The 25110-nt window shown below is 37.1% G+C and overlaps 1 protein-coding gene across 3 annotated transcripts in view; it reads right to left on the bottom strand.

Moving 5' to 3' along the window:
- Nucleotides 1-25110, bottom strand: part of LOC149549184 (Phosphoglycerate mutase family protein) — a 145088-nt gene that overhangs the window by 84278 nt on the left and 35700 nt on the right. For 2 of the 3 annotated variants that reach the window (XM_089792593.1, XM_089792592.1), the window contains exons 3-4: nucleotides 3893-4072; nucleotides 2335-2452 (exon numbers count right to left, since the gene is read on the bottom strand). In XM_089792593.1, the coding sequence (XP_089648719.1) occupies nucleotides 2335-2452; nucleotides 3893-4072 (298 nt within the window). The remainder of the gene's footprint in view (nucleotides 1-2334; nucleotides 2453-3892; nucleotides 4073-25110) is intronic. The other variant, XM_089792594.1, reaches the window with a different exon arrangement.

Below are 25110 nucleotides of genomic sequence, written 5' to 3'. Positions count from 1 at the left end.
AAACAATGAATGGACCTAAAGGGGTAACTTACTAAAAAGAGATGCTCCCTCCAAGATTCTTGCAGCCAAAACCAAAAGCCCAAAATGAAAACTGAGAGCATCACTCAACTCCTCTAACTCAATAAGCTCATCGGAACTGACTGCCGGCTTGCTATAAATAGTTAGTCCCTCAAAACAAATCCAAAACTCACCATAGGTCACTGGAAAGCCTAATAACTCCGCAACTAAGACCCTCGAATCCCATTCTAAGCTCACGAGGGTCGCGATGATGAACTAACCAAGCCAATTGTAGGAACCTGCTAAAAATGGGCACATTACATACATGAAATGGATCGCCGCCCTATATCCATTATTTTGTTCAGGAGAGCCCCAAAAAGAGTAAATAATCTTAAACCTTCCTTGTCGGCAATTTACTGGGAGAGAATAATATTAATTTCCCATCCATCCATAAGAAGTCATTTATTATTACTAAACAGAAAGTCTTGGACAGCAGCATTTCAATAGAAATGGTGTGACTTTTGAATGCAACAAGATGTACCTTGTGATGATCAAAAGGTATGACCCACTTCACCATGAAGAGTACAAAGGGAGAGGAGCAACATTTGAGAAGGCATTGATCAGATAATAGATTCAGAGATCTGAATTGAATCAAGAAAAGCAGCAATTTACAATTGGTATGCAATAGGGACAAATCTACTGTTTAATATGGAATCTCCTACAATGTTAATTTATTTAATATTGAATTGCATTGCCATTCCATCAAGAAATCTCGGATTCGTAAATACTCATTCAATTTTAACAAAGCAATCATATTAGAAACTAGGAGGAAATGTAATATGGAAATGGGGTACAGGCCCCCTCAATTAAGTAGACACCCAATGAGATGATTATTTGTGGGCCCCCATGGAGTTGGTGACTTATGGGCCAAGGGGTCAGATTGACTTGGTTGGTTATTTGACACTCTTGGACTTAATTGCATAGGATAATCTCCCAGCAACCTATAGTGCTTTCCCCTCAACTTTCTAAAATGGTTGAACCTATAGCATGCAAATTTAGAGTAGGAAACTTCATTATCATTTGTTTGAAATTTGATGTTAATTGATCATTTTTCATTTTCAATTACTATTGTGTAATCTAGTAAATGAATACTCCCATAAATAAACTGTGTTTCTATATTGTTATTTTTTGGCAAAATTAGGTACATACAAAAAGGCAACATTAAATTTAGTTGATATGTACCTGAGTTGTCCAGATTATTTTCTCTCTTGGGCACATGATGAGAGTGAAATTGATCCATTGGCGAGATTCATCTCTTTTGTAGCTTGATTAGATATGTTTTTATAGCAGGAATGAAGAAGTGAATGAATATGCCACTGGTTTTATTGGTCTTGTGTGTTCATTATGGCTTTTATGTATTTCTTTATTTTATTCCTCATGAGCCTACGAGCTTAGAAGGTGAATCAATTTCCAACATTTTAAAGCTAGGTAATTGAATTCCATTTACACTTTTGCCCCACCATGTCAATGCTGTGTAAATGGAATGCTACTATGGTTAGAAGTCCTCAGCAGTTATCAAAAGTGATTCGCTAATAATAATTATAATTTAATAACAAAACCAACATCTCTTGGCTTTCTATACAGGCTGCTGATCAAAGATTGGGACCTTGTGCCTTCTTTACAATATGGAAAACTTTATATCCTACTGGAGTTACCTGCAAGATAGATCAGGAGTCCCCAAGATATCAGGAGGTATAAATTGAAACCACCAGTTTTTGGTCCATGATGCATATAATGGCATTTATGACACAAGCAGTTAGGTGCCCTCAGAAATTATCAAAATAGTTTTCTATCGATAATAACAAAATTACAATATGTTTTGGTTTGTAAGTAGACTAGCGATCAGAGATGAAGGACCTTGTGCCATGTTTACAATCCGGAAAATCATATCCTAACACAGTTACCTGTGAGACAGACCATGACTTGCCAAGATATCAGAGATATCCTTCCAGATATTGGGGATCACCCCAACCTCCTCTCTTCTACCAGAAACATGTCCCCTCTGCCAGAGAACTGTAACAAGGGCAGAGAGAGAACCTCCTCTATGTCTCACATAATATCTCAGTAGACTTATGCTAAGTTATATTGTCCATATCTCAACTTTAGCATATTTATTTACAGTGGTTTCCAAATCTTAATGAAGACATATTACTCACCTATAATCTTAAAAAATAGTTTCAATGTGTCGTTTAGCATTAAGTTGTTTTTAGCCTATTCAAGAGATTCATAGTACTGAATATATGTGATTAATCAAGCATATAGTCAACTAAAACTTACATCTTCCCAAGACTTTCCGGAGGCTTCTAGAACAGCAGCATTGGTTGTTTTAAGTTCAACAGGAACCCCAGAGAACTCTGATGCTGCTTCTTCCCAGCCTCTATTATGCCCCATGCACCTGTAAAAATAGATTTCTAATGATTTGTGGATTAACAAATTTTCTCATTAAAAATTGAGCAGTACATCCATAAAATATACCATTTAAAAACTAAAATAAGAAAGACAACTATAATTTGCACCAATGATCTAAAATGCTGAAACCTACAAGCTTAGACCTTCTAGTTGGTTAAAGAAACCCTAAAGAGCATTTGTAATAGGATTTAACCATATAAAAGACTTGCCACCCTCCTCTCCATAGTCATCTACATCTAAATAAACCAATATCAAAGCACTGCTATAATATGTTTTTGCAAAGATAGATGTTGAAAAGAAACAACACAGAAAGACCATGTTTCTCTTTCCTTGGTGAATAACTCAGACTACTTTTAACACCAATTTACCAAGTTACGTCCAATGTCATCATACTGTAATAATCATTATTTTACAGAATAAAAATTATTTAAGGCTCTCTCTATGAATCTGAGTGAACTATTGTTGGCCATCAGAATACACAATTTTCTCTTTTAGTTTAACAACCAGGATCTACTTATCATGATCTGTTCTAATATTTTAAGCACAATGCATGAATGGTACCTATGGTATCTAAAATAAATGATTGCTGTCTATAGAATAGTTCAGATCCATTTCCAAGGAACAATGTAACTAGACACTAAATTCAACATTTGTTCAGAAAAGATTATTTTAGACACTCCTTAGAAAACATTTCATTTTATCAAGATAATATAATAGGTCATTAGCTTTCCCTGGGAATATTCAAACTTGTGTATAGATAAAGGTTATGGCTCCTAATTCAAATGAAACCAGCAGCATCAAAGTTACCATAAATGCTGGGTATCCTCCATGTAATACCATAATCAATATCATCCATGAATATTACCACGGAACTCAGCTGTCTGATAGTCAACTCAGCTAGATTTCTCCCAGCTAAACAGTATCAAGTTGACAATTCCAGAAATAGTTAAAGTCAAGAAGGCCGAATATTTTTTATGTTCAATGTTCCTGGATACAAATATCATCAGCAATTGCTCATTTACCTCTAACAGTGTTCACTGACATTCATACCAGTTTACAACATGTAATAAACATGAATGTTTTAAGTTGGGAACTTGAACATGTTTGATATCAAAAGCTTGGCGATAATTCTTAGTTTATTAAAAGAAGCTCGTGGCAATGGCAATTTGACAGCTCCACATATTTGAGAATTAAATTAATCAAATCCTACATTTATAATTATGCTGCTCTTAACAATAATTTTCATACATAGGAGCAAGAAGATCCTTGAAAGAAAATAATGAAATACAAGTTTTAGAAGCAAGTTATGGCATTAGAAAAATCTGTTTAAAAAAATTAAGCTTTAGATGAATAGAAAATATGACAGAAAAATGCATTTTGATCCAAGCTCTATATGAAATAACAAGAAGGTGTAATTGCTTCTAACATTATAGTAAGTATGTCATCCCTTGAATATTGGCAGACAGCTGCTTGTAAATGCTGAGCAGTTTGCCCATCCATTGCTGCTACCGAATAAAAGCTTGGAATAAAATGCACCTCTGCCTTCAAAAACTCTTTTATACTTGCTTGCATAATTTCAAGTGTTTGACGTGTACGGTATGCATCGCTGGATCAGTAAAGCCGAGAGAAGTATTAGCAACCTTTCATAAACAGAACAAAAATATTATCCTAATAGGGGATTGCAGAATCCTAAGGAAACACATATTATGCGGTTCAAACCATATATGGAGTATTGGGGATCAAAATTTGGGATCTTTGTTTAAGATGAGCCATATCTTTCAATAATCTAACCAATCATAAGTCTTAAATTCTATGGTGAATTAAATTACTAGTTCTCTGCTACTGCAATAACCATTTAAACTTGTGCAATTGATATCTGAAATTATATGTACAAATATGCACACACAGCCATGTAAGTCACTCAGTGCCACTAGACAAGTATTACATCACAGCAAAAACAGGTCACTAGGATTACTTTGAAGAAAAGGAAAGTTTGGATCGTAAAAAAATGACCACGGAGCTCCTCTACACTTAAATCATGTTAATGAAACTGTAATTCTTAATACAGCTAACAAAAAGGTCATAAAACTCTACTTGCAGTGAGAGGTTCACAGGCTCACTAGTACCTGGGAGTAGAAAATTGCCCTTTAGTATAATAATTATGGTCCAAGGGTTTCATGTATATCAAAACAGGAAGAGGCAAAAGATGAAATTCCAACCAAATGGAGTGCATAAAGAAAATCTTATATGGCATGAAGTGGAGGATTAGTGGAAGGGATAGCATCATAAGGAGGAGAAGGATGGAGAACCATTAGAGAATTAGGGTCTAGATTTTTATGGAGATGAGGATCAAAGAAGTATCTTCATCCAAGATTCTATAGAAGTAATAACCATATATGAAGTTGCCTCAAAACTTATTATGAGAACCCTCAAAGAAAAAAACTGCCTAACCCAAAATTTGCTGCAAAATCTGCCACTTAATTTCCTTTCACTTTACTTGTACAAATGAGCAACAGACTTGCTAGCAATCTGTTTCACCTCTAGGACCCCTTTTCTAGATGCCATAAAGCAATACTTCATTATTAATAATACTAATAGTACTAATCACAATTTGCAAGACTCCCACAATCAGACTCCTGGCCCCCTGAAGACCGAAAATCTGAATTTCTTCCTGCAAAATCCAAGCTCCAAGTTGATTGTTTCTATTATGAACAGTTTCCACTGTATAAGCTAGAATTTCTAGCATTATCATTTATAAAGATATAACCCCTGCCCATTAAGCCTGGGTTCTCTTTTGCATCCCCCAAAAAAACCAATATCAAGCCATAATTGTGTGTGCGATCCAACTCCAGCATCAACACCCAACTTCATTTGAAACCACATTGTTTGTAATCACATATTGTCCAAAAAAATACCATTAGAATATTTTCTGTTAGATATAATACTTATTTCCAATCAACTATGATTTTTTATAGAACGGATACACCCAAAGAGTAATGGAACATTCCCTATGAGTAATCCAGAATGAATCAGTGTTTCAGTCACAACTACAGAGATCACAAGTTATATTCCAAAGTGATGCTGAGGCATGTCCTCGTCTTGGTACTTGACCTCTTTTGAGGACCAAATGTTAAGGAATTGAATCAAAGATAGAGTCTTATAGTGAACAGTTTCATTTAATCTATCCAGATAGAATGATAAGATCAGTTCTGACATTCCAGAGATAATTCGTATACTGTAATGTTATGTCTGAAATAATCTCAATATAAATATATGTGAGGAGAAGAAGTCTCTGATTAATTATTTCAGATATCGCTGAGTGTATTTTTCATTGATTGGATTGATGGTTTCCAAGCATCGATATCAATGATATATGTATGAGTTCCAAAAGTCACAACAACGTAGAGGCATGACTCTACGTGGCGTATGCCACTTAGGCTCATGTCCCTACGTGGAGATTTAATCAACCATAAGTAAGCCTTTACTTTTAGCAAACACAAACCACCGCTAAGTCAGTCCCAATAAAACAAGGCAATAAACTGCTGCAGGAGAATGGAACTGGTGTTCAATCAAGCTCAGTACACGGCAGGAGATATGAGCACGATAACCCAATCACAATGCTTGTTTATGTAGTGCGACATCAATTGCTCAAAACACACAGTTGTTCATCACAAACAAATATGAAGGTCTGCGATCATGTACAGATCTTGACAATCCAACTGAAGCTATACTTTCAACACTCCCTCTTAGCGAGGGAGGATTTGATCAATACGATCATCCCATAAGGTGTTGATCTGAATCTGAGCAATCTCATTAATATCACATTCTTGTGACATAAGCACTAGCATCAACATCAAGATGCCTATCAACAACAATATTACACTAAATCATATCCTAGAAGGATATGGGTTATCTAATTTCCAGCACATTCCGGGACAAACTAAGTACAGTCTTTCAGATAACAACCTTAATCTCAGGGTCAACAAAGTTGTAATGACCCTCACTATAAAGGCCACAGAAACCCTCAAACTGAACTTAGGAATTTTGTCAAACACTTGGCGTGTAACAGTAACAATATTCAGAATATGGTAATTTCAGATTTGATACTTTCAGAATATAATCACAGAATTACAATATATATAAAGCCATTGAACTATATTTCAATTACAATGCAATAAATTCTGAAATTATTTTATTACCAATTCTGGACTGATTATTACAATGACTGTATGACAGCAAATTTACCCAAAAATTGACATATATTTCAGAATGCAAGAACCTGGTTTGAAGAACTATGGAAGAACACCACGTTTTGCTGCAGATCGTTGATGAAGACCTCCAACTTCACCCCCAAACTGTCCTTAATTTGCTGCTGCTGCCCAAACTAGCAGGGCCGTACCAGGCCGTACCTGTACGGCTGCTGAAATAAAATAATATTAGGGTTTTGGGACCCCCAAATGCAAGGAAAATGGGCGCCTAGGGTTAAGTAGTAACCCTGTAAAACCATAAAAAATAACTCCAAGGGGTTGAGGAGATATGAGCAATTATGTGGTTCCGAACCCTGCTTTGCCAATTCTGAAAATGCACTTATTCTGTCTTCAAACTCTTGTCAAATGCTTCTCCAATGATAGGGCAAATCTGAAATCCTTATTCCAACCAAAAACAAACCCTAACAACGAATTCTCAATAAGCTCCAATGAGATGGCTGAATACCAACTCCAATTATGCAACAATTCAGGTGATATTTCACACCCTCAAAGTCGCCAATCCAAGGGAGTGATTCGTTCCCAAAGATCGAATAATTTGCAGATCCAAAGTCCACAAATGTCTTCACAATGAAGAAGTAGAAGAGTTCTCCAATCCAAGCATGTCCAAATGAGAGGCCCAGCCCTCTATTTATTCACTTTTCTAAGAAGTTGCTAGAACTTCTAGAAACATCCTTTATAATTTCTCATTATAATGCACTTTTTTTATAATAAAGTAATTTTATAAAATAAAAAGTGCAACTCAAATTAAAATTATAACATGTGGGCCCCAATATCACATAATGATAAAATATAACCTCTTAACACTTCTTCAAGAGCAAGATATGACTATCTGATCCGCAGAATTGACTCTCTTTCCACACCATTTGCCTACGAGAGTCTGGAATAGGCAAATCCATGATCAATGCCATGTCGAACTAAAGAGGGGACATTACAAAAGTAGTCTCCTATATCACAGGTATCACAATCTATGACATACTGTGGGGCATCAAATTAATGTAGTCCAACATGATATGTTGATTATCATGACCTTCGACACATTCCTGGACAACAACTTAATGTAGTTCGTCATGATAATAGTTCAAGAACAATTTCAGTATCATGATTTCCAGCACATTACGGGACAGCAACTTAATGTAGTCTATCATGATAAATTTTGTTATCATGATCTTCGGCACATTCCGAGACAACAACTTATTGTAGTCTATCATGATAACTAGTCAAGCTATTGCTAAGATCATCACCTTGCAATAGCGACCTTACAAATACATCAAATGAAAGATCTTCACCTTTCATGACATAATCCACTTATGCGACATTGTAACTTTTCTAACATTTAAAATATAAATGAATATATATTAAATTTTTAAATGACTAAGACTTAATCTCGGGAATTACAATTACATTTTAGTCATACCAAATTTAGCTCTAAAGTACTCCACTTTCAACTTTGCAATACGTTTGGTAAATATGTCTGCATTTCGCTCGTCAGTGCTGATATATACCAACTTGTTGACATTCCTGTCTACCATATCTCTGATGTAGTGGCAGGGAATCCTTATGTGCTTGGATCTGTTACGGAAGACTGGATAAACTGACAGCTTAATGCAGCATTGATTATCACAGTGTTTAACTATAGGATTCAAGGACTTCCCAAATAGTCCAGCCAATAACTTCCTTAACGATACTATTTCTCAAGCTCCCGTAGATGCAGCTATGTATTCGGCTTCAGTGGAAATCTAAGCAACTATTGATTGCTTCCTACTTAATCAAGATATCATAGCAGATCCAAGGCTGAAACAACATCCTATATTTTATGGTCGATGGAACAGTCGGTCTAGTCAGAATTCGAATACCCTTGAAGTTGTGTCTCAACATTGTCATATTTTAGACCAAGTCCAATGGTACCATGCAAGTATCTCAAAATGTCCTTGGCTGCCATGAGATGAATCTTCTTAGGTTCACACATGAATTGACTTAATGCATTTGTTGCATAATGATAACAAAGATCAGGGAAAGTATTCACCAAGTACATTTGAGATCTAATTATCTGTCTGTAGTATGTGGGATCTATAGGTTTATATTCAAATGCATCACTTTTAGGCTTATGAAGATTTGTCTCCATCAGTGTGTAAAATGCTTTACAGTCCATCATCCTAAATTTGGTCAAGATGTCAACAGTATATTTTCCTTGATTTAAGAAAATGTAGTTCTCTTTTTGCCATACTTCTAGACCCAAAAAAATAGTGCAGAAGACCCAGATCTTTCATATCAAATTCAGACGCAAGATCTTGTTTGCATTTTACAATAAGATGATCTTTCCTTGTTATTAGTAAGTCATCAACATATAGAACAAGAATTAGCATGTCACCATCTGATATTTTGAAGTATATACAAGGATCTGCTTCATTTTTCGAGTATCCTACCTTGGTAAGATAATTGTCTATCCTTTTGTACCATACCTTGAGGGCTTGTTTAAGGACGTAGTGAGCCTTCTATTGGTGTTTTAAAACTACAGATCTTAAAACAACACCAGAATACAAAATAAAGGCATACCTAGGGATTGGCTATTTCCCATTTTCAACAAAACCCATTTAGATCTGGACCAACTAACAAAGCAAGAGTGCTTCCTACACTTCATGCTCTGCTAACCAAGGCGGGTTTACCTAGGGATTTCAAGATTTCTTCATATTTTCACATCACACATCCCTTTAGAGCAGATTTGGTCTCTTAATCTTCTTGAAATTGAAATTAACTATTGATTTACAGCAGCCAACTATAAACTCAAAAGCTATTACAATAAGTGAATGACCAACATGTAATTCATTCTCACAAACTTTAGATAATTGATTTGATTTAAATGTGAACTATGCAACTAAATGACTGTCTCAATTTGTATCTCAATTGATGACCAGTGCCTTATCCATTGTTAAACAGAGTCGTATCCGTAAATCTTGATCTATTCAATTGACTTGCAATTAAATATATCAGCTATTAACTCAAATCCCATTCCTATTATATCCCTCCCATACACTTAGAAACCCTATCAATTCACGGGAGCACTCACTTAATTGCTTGAATTAAAAGCAACAATGAATTGATATGCAACTCATCCAAGATGCACTAAACTAAATGAACTTTATTCATTCACTCTCAAAGTGACAAATATATGAAAATGGAGACCGAATTTAAAGACACGAATATTCAAAAGTATCCTTTTGTACTAATCTTCTTGAGAACAATATGCATGTCTAATACAAAACTCGGAATATAACCTAGAACTTGACAAATTTGTCATTCAATGATCCACTATATTCTCAAAATACAAAGCTGAAACAACATGACATTAACATAAGAATTTTGGACCGACTGCAAAATAGCATTATCATTAAAATGAAAAAGACATCGGGCCCTCACTCCACATCTTGGAAATCCTTTTATAAGACAAGGATTGTATACAAGCTACATATGGGAGGACACTTGTCAAAACTTGATTCAAAAACAAATACAAAGACATCAAATACTTTTCTCTTGCAAAACATTCTTTGTACTTGGACAAAAGATAGGAAGCAGTTCCAAAACTAGCAGGTGGCGACTTCTCTTCAAGTGTCTCCAAGATAAGCATGTGTGCAACTTTCACAACCTGTCATAATCACTATCTTTTCACTATTTTGTCTCTTCTGCCATTCAGCTATGATTTCTATCTGCTTCACGTGGGCAAAGCCTTAATTTCTCCGACTACTTCCTATTACAATAATAGATAAGACATCTATTATTAGTTAATGGTTATCTTGTAAATATCTTTAGCTTTAGTTTGCTTTCGTTTTTTGCTTTCTCTGGAATAGAATGTTTCTATTCTTTACGATCGTTTCCTAAGGAAACATCGTCTCTTCCTTTTGTATAAATTGACCCTTCGGTCTCTGTTATTAATAAGCAAGTATTTACCAATTACCTCGTAATATGGTATCAGAGCTAAATACTTAAATTTTTTCGGAAAAATTTATAATTTCTTCTTGAAATTATTTGTTTAAATTTTTCCAAAATTATTTCAGCTAATTTCTCCAAAACCCACCTAGGGTTTTTCTGCTTGGAGAAATTCCCGAATCACGGGCCTGCAAATCGCGTGGAAATCGTGGCCATTTTTTGAAGACTCGCGTTTTTGGGGTGAAAATCTGCATGTTTCTGTATCAAATCTTCATGCTCTTAGCCGTCTCAGTCTGTCATCGTGCTCTGGGAAGCAGATTCGACCATTTTTCATCAAGAAATCTGAAGTTTTTTCAAGCTTTTTTCAGCTAGGGCCGTTTTTTTTCGAAACCCTAATTTTTGGGGTCGAAAAAATTTTTTGTTTGCAAATTCTTGGTGGGTTTTTTGAGAGCTCAACTGGGTTGTCGTCCATTTTTTTTGGGTGCCTCAATTTTTGTGCCTCGATTTTCGAGCCAGCGGATTCAGAAAACGATAGCAAATTCCTTCTGGGTTTTTCGAGCTCTCTTTTGGGTCATTCTCTGATTCTTCTAGGTCTTCCGTATTTTTGCCTCGAAGAACGTGCCTTCACAAATTTTCACAATTTTTCATTGAAAAACGTACCATGGCATCTCTGACAAATATTCTGCTCGAGCATAATTCCAAATTCAATGGTCGCAATTATGGAACCTGGAAGCAGCGCATCATCGCAATCTTCAAATATCGAAACACCGATCAACTTGTTCTGGGTGTTAAGCAGCGTCCAACTTCTCCAGGTCCTGATCAAGATACATGGGATCTAAACAATTGAGAGGCAGTAATGCTTCTCAAACTCTCCGTAGCTGATGACCAGCTTTCTCAGATTCCATCCGGCAAGACAGCGGCCGAAATCTGGACACATCTAAAAGGTCTTCATGAGACTTCCGACAAGAGCAGAGCCTTCTTTCTGAAAAACACTCTGTTTTCTATTGTCATGGATGAGCGCACCTCGCTCCAGGCACACCTGAATCGGATTCAGGAAATCCGTGATCAGTTACTTGCCATCGGTCGCAAGATGGAGGAAGAGGATATTGTGGTAATCACTCTTCGGAGTTTACCAAATTCCTATGAGCATTTTATCGAGACTCTCAACATCACATCTACTGGTGTTGATCTAAAGTTCACTGATCTCTGCACCCTGCTACTTCAGCAAGATCGGTGGAAACAACAGTTCGGTAGCAGCTCCAGTTCCACCTCCACTGAGCAAGCCTTTGCTGCGAAATCCTTTCAGAAGGATAAGGGCAAGTTTCAGCAACCATCTCAGCAGAAGTCTTCTGCTCCAGCATCCGATGGTACCAAAAAGAAGAACATTCAATGCAACTATTGCCACAAGTATGGTCACATGAAGGTTGCATGTCGGAAACGCTTAGCTGCCCAGACTAAGCAATCAGGTTCGCAACCCAAAGCGAACAGTGCAGAGCACACTAAGCAGGTGGAATCTGCCTTTTACGCCTTCATGGCTAAAAGACCCGCAGATCATGTACAGTCATCTGCCTGGTACATTGATTCAGGTGCCTCTCGACATTTCACTCACTGCAGAGACTGGTTTACTGACTACCAGCCTTATTCAGATTCTGTTATCTTTGGTGGTGGAGAAGAGTACACGGTTGTTGGTAAAGGCAACATTCAAATTCAGTCTGTTGGGAGGAAGCTCATATTCCTTGATGTGTACTACGTTCCAGGGATGGAACTAAATCTAGTCTCGGTCAGTCAGTTGCTGCGACATTCTCCACACTTGGCAGTCACCTTCAGTTCACATCAGTGCACCATCACTGATCGGGCGACTAAGTCTACTATTGCAGTTGGTCTTGAGGATCATGGTCTTTTCAAACTTACTGATTCTGGTGATTCTCAGGACTTAGCTATGGCTGCTCGGCGATCTTCCATCAGCTCACTTTGGCATCAGCGATATGGGCACTTAAATGTGCATTATCTCTCACAACTTGCTCGGGATGAGCTTGTTCTTGGTTTGCGAGAGATTCAAACCCAACACCTTGGAGTTTGTGACGGATGTCAGGCTGGGAAGCAACATCGCACACCTTTCCCCAGTGGCGATTCTTGGCGAGCTTCTCAAGTACTTCAGCTTGTTCATGCTGATATCTGCGGCCCTATGGCCACTCCTTCTGTTCTTGGGTACAAGTATTTTCTGTTGTTTGTAGATGATTTCAGTAGAAAAATGTGGGTGTATTTCCTTAAAAAGAAATCCGATGCATTTATTGTATTTCAGAAGTTTAAACCCTTAGTTGAAAAAGAGTCTGGGAAATCTATTATTACTCTTAGATCAGACAATGGGGGGGAATTTTGTTCTAATGTTTTCTCCAGCTTCTTGGATACACATGGCATCCAACGCCAGTTCACCACACCCCACACGCCACAACAGAACAGTGTAGTTGAACGTCGGAACAGGACAATCACCGAGATGGCTCGTTCCATGCTCGAACACAGACATGTTTCGAAGCGTTTTTGGGCAGAAGCAGTTAACACTGCAGTTTATCTGTTGAACCGGTCACCCACAGTGGCGGTCAAAGGTAAAACTCCGGAAGAGGCCTGGTCAGGTCGCAAGCCCAGAATCAGTCACCTGAAGGTTTTTGGCTCTCTTGCTTTTGTTTGGATCCCTGATGCTTCACGCACCAAGTTGGATGCCAAGAGTCAGAAACTGATGCTTGCTAGATATAGCAATCTTCACAAAGCCTACCGCCTTATTGATGTTGAGACATCTCGTCTCATATACAGCCGCGATGTAGTCTTTGATGAGTAGCGAGGACCATTCATGCCTGTTTCTCCTGTTCCTGATCCAGCAGTCCAGCCTATGCAAGTTCATGATTTGGGAGTTCGGCTTCCATTAGGTCCACCTAATGGGAGGGCTCCAGTAGCTCCTACAGCTCCAGTCCTGCCAGTGATACCTGTACAGCCACCTCCGGCTTCTCCTACAGGATCACCTCGTTTTGAAGATGCTTCACCTGAGTTTGATCCAGATTCTTCTGATCAGGATCCTGCTGATCAAGCATCTCCTAGTACTACTGTTGGTCATTCTCCTCTCCGGCCTATGTGGTGGGCTAAGACACTTGCTGATCTTCATGATGATGAGCTCATTGATGGGAGAACTACTCAGAAAAAGAGCAAAACTATAGATTTTGTTAACTTTGCTCTTATGGCCAACATTCACAGTGTGTTTGAACCTCAAACATATTCCGAGGCTAAAGGAATTCCAGAGTGGGAACAGGCCATGCAATCTGAACACCAGAGCCTGCTGAAGAACAACACTTGGGTCCTTTCTGATCTTCCCCCAGGGAAGAAACCCATTAGCTGCAAATGGGTCTACAAAATCAAATACAAATCAGATGGTACTTTGGATAAGTACAAAGCTCGTTTAGTGGCAAAGGGCTTTTCTCAGCGTCAGGGCATTGATTATGAGGAGACCTTTGCTCCTACTGCAAAGATGAGCACCATCAGATTAGTCTTAGCCATGGCAGTACAGTTTGGTTGGAAGGTCCATCAGATGGACGTAAAGAGTGCTTTCCTGAATGGTGATCTCCATGAAGAGGTCTACATGACGCAGCCTCCTGGTTTCAAGGTTGTTGGTAAAGACCATCAGGTTCTCAGATTGGTAACAGCTCTCTATGGTTTGAAGCAGGCCCCTCGGGCATGGTACATCAAGATTGATACGTACCTCAGTGATCAAGGCTTCAAGAGGAGTTCTTCAGACTCAAATCTGTACATCAAGACTACTGACAGTGACATCATCCTTCTGGTTATCTATGTGGATGATCTGATCATCACTGGCAGTTCAGCATCTTTGATTCAGGGAATCAAACAACACTTATGCCAGTCTTTTGATATGACTGACCTTGGGCTCATGCATTATTGCTTAGGTGTTGAAGTTTGGCAACAGTCTTCTGGTATATTCATCTCTCAATCCAAATATGCCGGAGCCTTGTTAGACAAATTCCGAATGTAGGATTGCAAACCTGCATCTACACCTATGGAGAAAGGTCTCAAGTTATCAACCAAGTCTGATTCTCCTTCCGTTGATGATACTACGTATAGGCAACTAGTAGGCAGCCTCATCTACCTATCTGCTACTAGGCCTGATATCAGCTTCGCAGTCAGCTATATTTCATGCTTTATGACAGCTCCTAAGGCTGATCATTGGATGGCAGCAAAGCGTGTGCTTCGTTATGTGAAGGGCACTTTTGATTATGGACTTCTGTATTCTCGGAGTTCTAATCCTAAACTCAGTGGGTTCACAGATTCAGATTGGGCAGGCTCTGTTGATGATAAAAAGTCAACATCTGGATATGTGTTCAGTTTGGGATCCGATGCAGTCACATGGACCAGCAAGAAGCAGCAGGTAGTTTCTCTCTCTTCTACAGAGGCTGAATATAGAGGGACTGTTAAGGCAGGATGTGAAGCTGTCTGGCTTCGTCGGATGCTTGGGGATATGCAGATGTCACCAGCAGGACCGACTACTCTGTTTGTTGATAACGAAGGCGTTATCAAGTTAGCACGGAATCCAGTCTTCCATGAACGAACCAAGCATGTGGATGTTCATTGTCATTACATACGACAGCTGGTTGAAGACGGGACTATAGATCTACAGTATGTTCCTACCTCAGATCAGACTGCAGACATTCTCACCAAGCCTCTTGGTCTTGATAAGTTTGTCAAATTCAGAGGACAGCTTGGTGTGTTAGATAGATTAACCATTAAGGGAGGGTATTACAATAATAGATAAGACGTCTATTATTAGTTAATGGTTATCTTGTAAATATCTTTAGCTTTAGTTTGCTTTCGTTTTTTGCTTTCTCTGGAATAGAATGTTTCTATTCTTTACGATCGTTTCCTAAGGAAACATCGTCTCTTCCTTTTGTATAAATTGACTTTTCGGTCTCTGTTATTAATAAGCAAGTATTTACCAATTACCTCGTAATACTTCCCACCCATAAATCTCTCTTTTTGTTGGCCATTCAGTGCCTCTAACTTCATCCAAATCACCTTTTGTCTCTTTTGCCATTCAGCTATGATTTCTATCTGCTTCACGTGGGCAAAGCCTTAGTTTCTCCGACTGCTTCCCACACATAAATCTCTCTTTTTGTTGGCCATTCAGTGCCTCTAACTTCATCCAAATCACTAACTTCTTTATTCCACCTGGCATCTATTATGGTTCTTGACTCGGTTACAAACCGGTTCATATCAATTTCCACTTTGAAGAGAGAAACAATCAAATCATTTAAAGCAACATTATCTGTATCATCATCAAAAGTGGTTGTTACTCCTTCTAGAGCTAATATTGAGTCAAAAGAATTTGACCATTCCTACCAATCTTTTAACTTATTGTCAACATCCAAATTTGCAGGATGTAAGAATCAATTCCCCTATCAAAATCTTCATTTTGTTCTGCACAATTTGTAACTTACCAGTAAATAAACCAATTAACTCTTTTACTATCTCCAAACCTTCATTTACTGGAAAAATTTATCAGGCAAATCAGGCTTCTTTGCCATTAACAAAATTAATATTTCAAAAAATTAGTTATTGGTCCCCATTGGTTAAAAATAGGTGATAGCCATAATAGTGCTTCATTGCATATATGCTCAGCACTTTGCAGAGAAATAAAAAGGCTATGTGCCTGTTGAGAGATCTTCTTCAAAGTGCCTATCATGTGGCCTATCATACCTTTTAAAATATTTGTTTTTATTTCACCACCTTGTTGTGGAGCTTCAACATCAATACTCACCCTTTGAGACTCAAGATCAATCTGCACTTGTTCTGTAGTCTGAGATGTTGTTCCAAAGTAGTCTTTACTGGTTCTTCATTTCTAACTTCTACTCTGCTCTCCTCTATTGCCTTGAGCTGATTCTTTAAAGATGCCACTTCAGCTTGTAGCTCCTTAGCCTTTGATTCTAACTCATTTATTTTCTGCCCATAGACATAACTCTTTTTGAGCTCTTCCTCATACAACTTTCTAATGTCAATGTAATTAGGGAAGGTCTTGGCTAGCCTAGTCTCAATTTCTTCAACCTTGGCCTCATTCATGAATGAAAAATGTTTTAGGGCCTTGGAGACTTCTGTACTAGAAGTGTTATGCATAGTCCATACTATCATATTGCCTTGAGCAGTGCTTTGAATATCCATTAGCTTTGGCCTGTTTGTTTAAGGTGCCATGCTCCACACTGCCAAGGACTTAGAGTCTATGTTTAATCTTGACCCTCTTTGGAAACCATCAACACCAAATGCCTTATATGAAATTGCATTCTCTTGTTTTCTGATCTGATCTAGCATGAATACTTGCTCAAGATCCCAACCAGGCACTAAAAGCATTCCACTCCTTTGTACAAGGTCTCTAGCCTCTGTAGGAGTTATTTTCTCACTTTCAAGATCATATGCCTGCAATTTATCTACCAGTTCTTGAATCTTCTCCTCAGATTCACCTAGCTTGAGTTTCGAGACCAACTCACTTTGTTTTACTTTGTATAAGAAACTTTTAAACTCAGCAGATTTCAAGAATTCGTCATCTTCAATGAATTTTTCTACCTGGATGATTATGTCATCCAACCTGGCTGTCATCAATTGTAAGTGAGTCAGAGAATTCTCTGTTGTTGTTACTCTATCTTGTAAATAACTTTTCCTTAAGTCAGCAAAATATTGATTTTTGTTGGGCATCAGTTGCAGACTTGCAGTGTCCTTTGTTTCACCTTATCAGGTACTTGGATCACTTTTTGCCTTTTGTTTCCCTTGGCTACCCATGCCACTGCTATCAGCTCCTCTTCAACTTCAAAAAATACATCAAGGGACTCACGGTTTACCCTCCCTTCTTCACCAACTGGTTCCTCAAGCATTTGTGTCATGATATCATCATAATTTTCAATCATCTTCCTTAGCCTATAAAGGTATGGGACATCTAAGTAAAAACCCTTGAGATTTCGATTTGTCCTCTTCAATTCATTCCCCACCCTCTGGATGTCATCAAATTTTCTTTATCTTTCTGTGGCTTCCCCTTCAGTGACAATATTTGTAATTAAATCCTCAAGGGGCAATTCCCTAGTATTAGGCAACACATAACCTCTGATCTCTTTCAAGGTATTTTTCATGAAATTTTCTAGATCATAGATTCTATATGGGGCAGTAGATAAATTATAATACCTAAGGAATGCATGAATTTGATCAAGATTCTTTCCCAATTGAGAAGTCTCCTATCCTGATACATCTACATAAAAAGGTGCCCTTGTGCAATTTTGGCCTTAAGTCCTCCCTATCTACCATGATCAGCTGACATAGAAATTCAATGATTGCAAGCCTAGGAGGAATATATTTTGGCAATGCGTAAGGTGGCTAGGGACATGCATAAACTCTCATAAGAGAAAAAGTTTGGAACAAGAAAATGTCACCCCAATTGTGATCTAATCTCTTTTGTTTAGGCAAGAGGGTTGTTCTTAATAAACCAGGGGCCCTAAAGAAACTAGGGTCTAACATTTTCATTATTACTACACTGAAATTATTGAAAAAAGAAATAGAATCAGAGTAATGGTAATATCTATCCCATACCCATGTCCATAGTTGTACTGGCAGCTCTCCATTCTCATCAGATGTCTGATCAATGAAATTTGGATTAATGTATCCCACATTCTTGTACAAGATAAGATGCATCAACAATGAATAATGGTGGATCTGAAATTCCCCAATTCTCTCTGTGCTAATTCAATCTGTCCTTGCATCCTCTCTGTTACCAAAGGTTTCAAAACCCTAAGTTTTTCCCTCCCATTCAATTATGTGAGAAAATATAAAAGGTAAGCTCTTAGAGATTATTAATAAATTATTTTGCATTATATAATATTTAATTTTTGAAAGAAAATTAAATATTAAAATACTCAAATGCAAAATAATTAAATATTAAATTAATCCAAACAAATCTCTCACATAATTAATTTTATAAAGATTAATTATTATTATAATAAGAAGAGTTGTAAATTTGGGTAATTAATGGGGGGGTAAGATGAAGTGAAGGAAGAATTTAAAACAATTAATTCTTTTAAAGAATTAATTATTACCTGAGGCATTTGTGAAAAAATTGTATGGGAAGAAATTATTGGGGAATAGTTTCAAAATAAAAAGAAGTTAGGGCAGTTAGCAACGATGGGGTTGAAATCTTTAAAAAGAGGAGGTTCTATTGTATCGGGGTTCTGCTTTTCCGATGAGGAGTTCTACAGCTGCTACAAGAAAAGGGAGTTATAGTTTGTAATATGCAGGGGAGAGTTGTTTTATTTTTCTACAGATTGATTGTAATAGAAGGACAAAATAATACTATTGTTGTTTTGTCATGTCTCTGAAATGATGAGGAATATATATGTGTTCAATCATGTGGTCTATACATTTATAATTCTAGTTTTGAAGAATACTGTGTTCTTTATTTCCTTTTTCAGATACAGTCTTTTATTACTACATTGAATGTGACGTATGTAATCTTGCAATTATGTACTCACGTTCTTGCATAAACATATTTTTAGCTTCCTTTTTCTCCCTTCTGTAATTCGAAAGATTGGTTAAGTAGTCCTGTGGTTGCTTATTCGTCTTTCTCTTTCTATCTAGTTTTAACTCTTGAAATCGCATTCATTTCATGTCTATGGATGAATGTCAGAAAACCCTTTGCGTCTTCAAATTAAAGACATAATTAGTTTGTCTCATTCATTGTATATCTTTTATGGGGGAGTTGTACCTCTTAATTCAGAGGATAATTATCAATCAATGATAATTTATCAAACTGGTAGTAAGTTTTGTCCTTCTTGTCGGGTGCATTGAGTCATGTTTTGTAATTCTTGTTGAGGGGCAAAATTGTTTACTAACACTCTCAATGATGAAACCCACGTACTGATACTCCACGTTGTGGAAGCCATCCTACACATCCTAGGCTATAATGTATATTGATCCAAACATCATATCAAAGCCATCACTTCCCACTACCTTGTGGACACCATTTATAGTTTTCTAAAAGTAATTCTTGAACTTGCTCACAGGCATCATTTTCTTTACCTTCTTAGGAAAATCTCCTACCCTTTTGAGGTCCATAGGGATATGATGCATCACTGCTTTTCCAGTGTAAGTACTCGCATTTCTTTCGAACTTTCTTTAAAGCTCATCTATATCAGTTGGGACACTCATCGAACCTTCTAGTCCAAAAGCTTCAATGAACGAAGCACAGTCCAATGTACACAAAATACTCTCGTTGTGTTTGTGAAATGATTTGGTTGTTGGATTGTATGATTTGATTAGGGCTTTCATCAAATCAACATCCACATATACCTCTGGGATAGTAGTTTTGCCATATTTCTTCTCCATGGGTTGCAGATAGGGATCTTCTCTAACTTGTTATTGTAAAAATATTTGAACAACTCGTATCCATTGGCACCAAGGCAAATTGCATCTCTGCAAAACACGAACGGGTCTCTAAAATTGTGATCATTTGCAGAAATGGCATTTGACGACTCTGGGAACAACTTCATCCATTCATCTGCATATTTATTCGGCTTTCTCTGTCGGGTTTTTCTTCCTTTTGAGGTGGATGTTTCTACAACTTCCATGTCTTTAGCTTGGATCTCTTCTACCTCCTTTTTTGACATCTTGTCTACAAATAAGATCTGAAAGCTCTACAACTTCTCAAATTCTTCGTGCTTTGTAAATGGTATTTTGTTTCAGCTTGGAAAGTGTCTTTTATGCTCTTTGTGCTTCAACTTCTTTGTTGCATTGATTCCTTCCATGAACGAGCTTTAATTCTCAAAATTTCTGTCACCTCGTGGAGCATCGACCTAATTATCCAGCTTAGCACTTTATCGTACTTTTAAAATCTTATTGGTCAAACTTTTCTGTTCTTTTCCAGCTCAGAGAAAGCAAAAATATTTTTCATATCATATTTAGGGCTTGCGATCTTACGCCTTTTATTTGAAATTCAAACCCTTCGTAACCTCATAGACAAGAACAAATACCCTTGGGATCTTACGCTCAATCCCTATACATATCAGTGGAGAGCCCTTTTATATTCCTTATGGCCTTATGCTCATCTGTTTACCATAAGATCGAAAACATCACCTACAATGTTATTTTCGAACTGCGAACCCACGTCTGCCAGTCTACAACCATCTACATAACATCGGCATTGTGCATTGAAAACTTAACGATCTTACGCTTCAATGATACCCATAGCATCGGGGCTTCTCTCCTACCACCTCACAATCTCACGCTAACAACTATACAAACCTCCATCGTAACTCTAAGAGCTTTTCTTCTAACTTCTGTCATAACCCTTCGACCATACACTAACAATTACCTTTATTATTTATCGTAACCCCATAGGCCTAACTTTGGCTTTACTTTAGTCTCGCGGTCATACACTTGACTCTTTATTGTTGCATTGGGACCCTTCTTATTTCACCTTCCGAACTTACGCTTCGCCTTATTTCGTAGCTGCAGGACTCTTTATATCTCACCTTGCGATCTTACGATCTTTCACTTTTCGTATCCCCGAAAGACTTTATTAACATGTGCTCAATTTTGCTATACTTATGCGCTAGGTCCCACATCGTAAGATCGCAAGCATCATATGACTTGAAACTTTACACTTTACGATCTCACACTTCTAATCTTTGCGTATGGTCGGGACTCCACAGAAAAGCATTTACGCTTTTACGCTACTCCTTTGATCGTAAGATCGTAACACCTGCTGATCTTCATGAAAAAACACTCACGATGCTACGCTCTCAACACGAGCGTAAGATCGGAACCTATGTAAAGTACTTCTACGCCTTTATGCTTGTGTTAGATATTGTGATATCGAGAGACCCATGAATTGCTGCTTACGATCTTGCGCTAAACACCCTTATCGTAACATCGGGTGACTGAAGACCTAAGACTTACAATTCCACGCTAATGACTTTGATCGTAAGATCATATAGAGACAAGGAAAATTTGAAAATCGATTGCAATCCCCTGCTAGACACAAAACCTAGGGTTAAAACCAACCCGATCATGGAAAAAGAAAATTTTCAAATGTTAAGCACAGGATGCAATTCTTAGAAAATTTGTATGATCCTAGGTTAAGGCAAAATTTCGAAATGGATTAGGGCACAAACTTGCTAGGTTAGGGTTTTTATAGAAAACTTGACAACAATATATGAGAAACCCTAGTTGCATACAACTCTTCATGACATTTTCATACTATATTTTCAGAATTTTAACACAGTGACAATATAGGCTAACACCTTCAATTTACACACGTAGGAGTTTTTGTCAAGAGTGACAAAACCTTCTAGTTGTTCTAGATATACTTCACCAATAATAAAATTCAACAAAGCAGTCTTTATGTCCATTTGATGTATCTTTTGTCCTTTGGATGTTGCAATAGCAATAATGGTCCTCACAAAGGTATATCGAGCAACAGGAGCAAATGTCTCTTCAATTCAAGTCTTTTGAGAAAACCCCTTGGTGACAAATCTGCCTTTGTGTTTTTTAATACTACCATATGGTGCATGTTTGATTTTGAATAACTATTAAGAGGAGACAACTAATTTGTCATTAGGTCTAGGTACAACATCCCAAACATCCCTTTTTAATAAAGATTGATATTCCTCAATCATTACATCTTTCCAAGCTTGACATGTTAAGGCCTCTTAAACACTTGAAGGTTCAAAGTTGATGAGTTCGGATGTAAGAGCAACATAGCATTAATGACTTCTTGTTTTCTTACTTTCTCTAAAGATTTCATCATGTGGTACATTATTTTCTTCAATAATCTTTCTTTCCCATAGTGACATTTTCTATTTGTTAGGGATTTCAACATTTCCCGTATTAGATGATAAGGGTTCATGATCTTCTAAACAATCATCCCTGTGAGTTTCAACTATAGGGTTTTCCTCTAATTATGTAGTTGGTTCCTCATTTGATTCTTCAATGCTTTTAGAAAGTTTATATGTAATATTTTCTTCAAATTTAACATCTCTATTGATTTCAATACTTCTTTGTCTTGGAATATAAACTTTATAACCTTTAAAGGATTCGCTATACCCAAAAAATATACCTTTTCTCCGAGAGGGTTCTAGTTTGGATGTCTTTTCTTTAGGGACATGAGTAAACACAAGAAAGCCAAATATTCTCAAGTGACTCAAATCTGATTTGTTTCCTATAAAAGCTTCTTCAAGAGTTATATTTTCTAACATTGAATGACGACATCTATTTTGGATGTCAACTATTGTATTTAAGGCTTCATCCTAGAAGGAGATGTGAAGATTTTGATCATGCATCATGCCTTTAGCGGATTCAATGATAGTTATGTTTTTCCTTTCTGCCACTCCATTCTGTTATGGATTATAAAGTACTGTATACTCCCTCTTAATCCCAATAGAAGTGCAGAATTCTTTTCATTTTTCAAAAATGTATTCACCCCCATTTCAGATCTTAGAGTCTTGATTTTTTTCCCAATTTGATTTCCACTAAAGCTTTAAATTCTTCAAATTTCATTAGTACTTCATTTGATTCTTTCAAGTTTAGAAAATAAATTCAAGTTTTCCTAGAGTAGTCATCAACAAAAATCACATAATACAAAAATCCCCCTAATGAGGGTACTGACATTGGGCCACATAAATCAATGTGGATAAGTTCTAATACAATTTTTTATTTATGTTCCCTATGTGAAAAAGATCCTTTGGAGATCTTTCCTATGATAATGAGGTAATATTGTCACAATTTTTTCTGTGGAGGGTAGGGCACGAAAATGGAGGTGACCTAACCTTCTATGCCAAATTTCATTAGTATTGGAAACTTCATGATTTAGTGTAAGATTTTGAACATTATAGGGTTTATATGAACTTCCATCTCTAAACCCTGTTGAGTGGATATTTTGCAACTGATAGTTTTGGGTAAAATCCACTCGCAAAATGGTAGACCACCCACAGCATGTGAGATAGAGTCTCTCCTACCTTAAAGGGAAGGCTCGCCCTTCTCACCATTTCTTGGATCAACTCAAGGTAAGAAAGAAGTTGACAGATTTGAAAGGGTATGGAAATAGCAAGATAAGCATGAATTGATGAGCAAAGTTGAAAATGAGATCAAAGAGCCAAAATAGAAAGATTGATAGGTTTGAGAACAAATTCTCCTCCAAATTCGAATCCACAAGTAACAATGTTGACTTCTTCAATCTTGCAAGTGATGGACATTAATGTGCAATGAATGGATGCTTTGCATGAAAATCCCCACAAACGTGATCTTAAAACTCCAATACACAAACTGCTTTTGCAAGAAACCAAGTTCTTGAGACATTTTTCATCAAAAATGTGGTCTCAACCTATCATTGCATGGAACATTTTTTACATGGAATAGCAAAAATGTGACCATTAATGGCACATGGAAGGTTTTAAACTTCAAAACGACCTCCCTTTGAGGTAAAATGCGAACTCCAAATTACCAAATCTGGGTTTTTTTTTGCTAAAACGTGCCCTTTAATCACCGTGAAATCCATTGTTTCTCGCATGGAAATGAACGCCAAATGCATGGGAATGGATGAGGATGCAAAGATGCCCCTTGAGGAAGTGATTTCATGCCATGGGAGGAACAAATCCAGACTTTCTCTCCAAAAATGTGTTCTCAAAGGGCAAGAGCATGAACGTTTTTACTCTTGGAGGAAAATCATGGTCTCTAGATGTAAATGCATGGAATGGGAGTCCAAACGCATTCTTAGAGAGGCATTACATGTTTTCATTTACATGTCTTTTGCCCTTTTGATTATAAATGCACTCTTGGGAGGAGTTTGCATATTTAAAATCATGCAAGAGGCAAAATGCATTTTCCCAGCCTCATCACATGTCTTTGGCCTTAAGATGCAAAACGTACTCTTGAGGGAGCCTTACATATTTCAAAAACATGCATTTGGTCTCAAGATGCAAAATGCACTCTAGGAGGTGCATTACATATTTTTAAAAACTTGTAATGCCAATTTTAGCTTTGGAAAGGCAAAATGTGGACTCGAGATACAATTACATATAAAGGGACTTACGTGTAAAGAAGGTTTTTGATCCAAAATGGGCTCTAGAAGTCTATTACATGCATTTTTAGTGCAAAACGCACTTTTGGGGATCCATTACATATTTACATGTAAATAGGTTGAAAGTTGCCTTTACATAACTTTAATGGTCAATTAAGCACATGTTCAACTGATTTTTGAGGAAATATCACTTAATTGGGTCAAAATTAATATTTGCATTATATAGTTTAATTACTATATGCAAATATCATTTTAAAAGTACTATTTATTTAGGTGCTTTAAATTAAAACATAAAGTAACTCAAAAACTTAAATCAAACTATACAGTTAATAGTCACTTAAGTGAAAATTTTAAAAA

This window comes from Cupressus sempervirens, chromosome 7 (genome assembly GCF_028749045.1).
Source record: "Cupressus sempervirens isolate cs-2001-9-10 chromosome 7, ASM2874904v1, whole genome shotgun sequence".
In the NCBI taxonomy this organism is placed as follows: Eukaryota; Viridiplantae; Streptophyta; class Pinopsida; order Cupressales; family Cupressaceae; genus Cupressus; species Cupressus sempervirens.
Note: the sequence above shows the minus strand (reverse complement) of the source record. Positions and strands in the feature narration are given on the sequence as shown.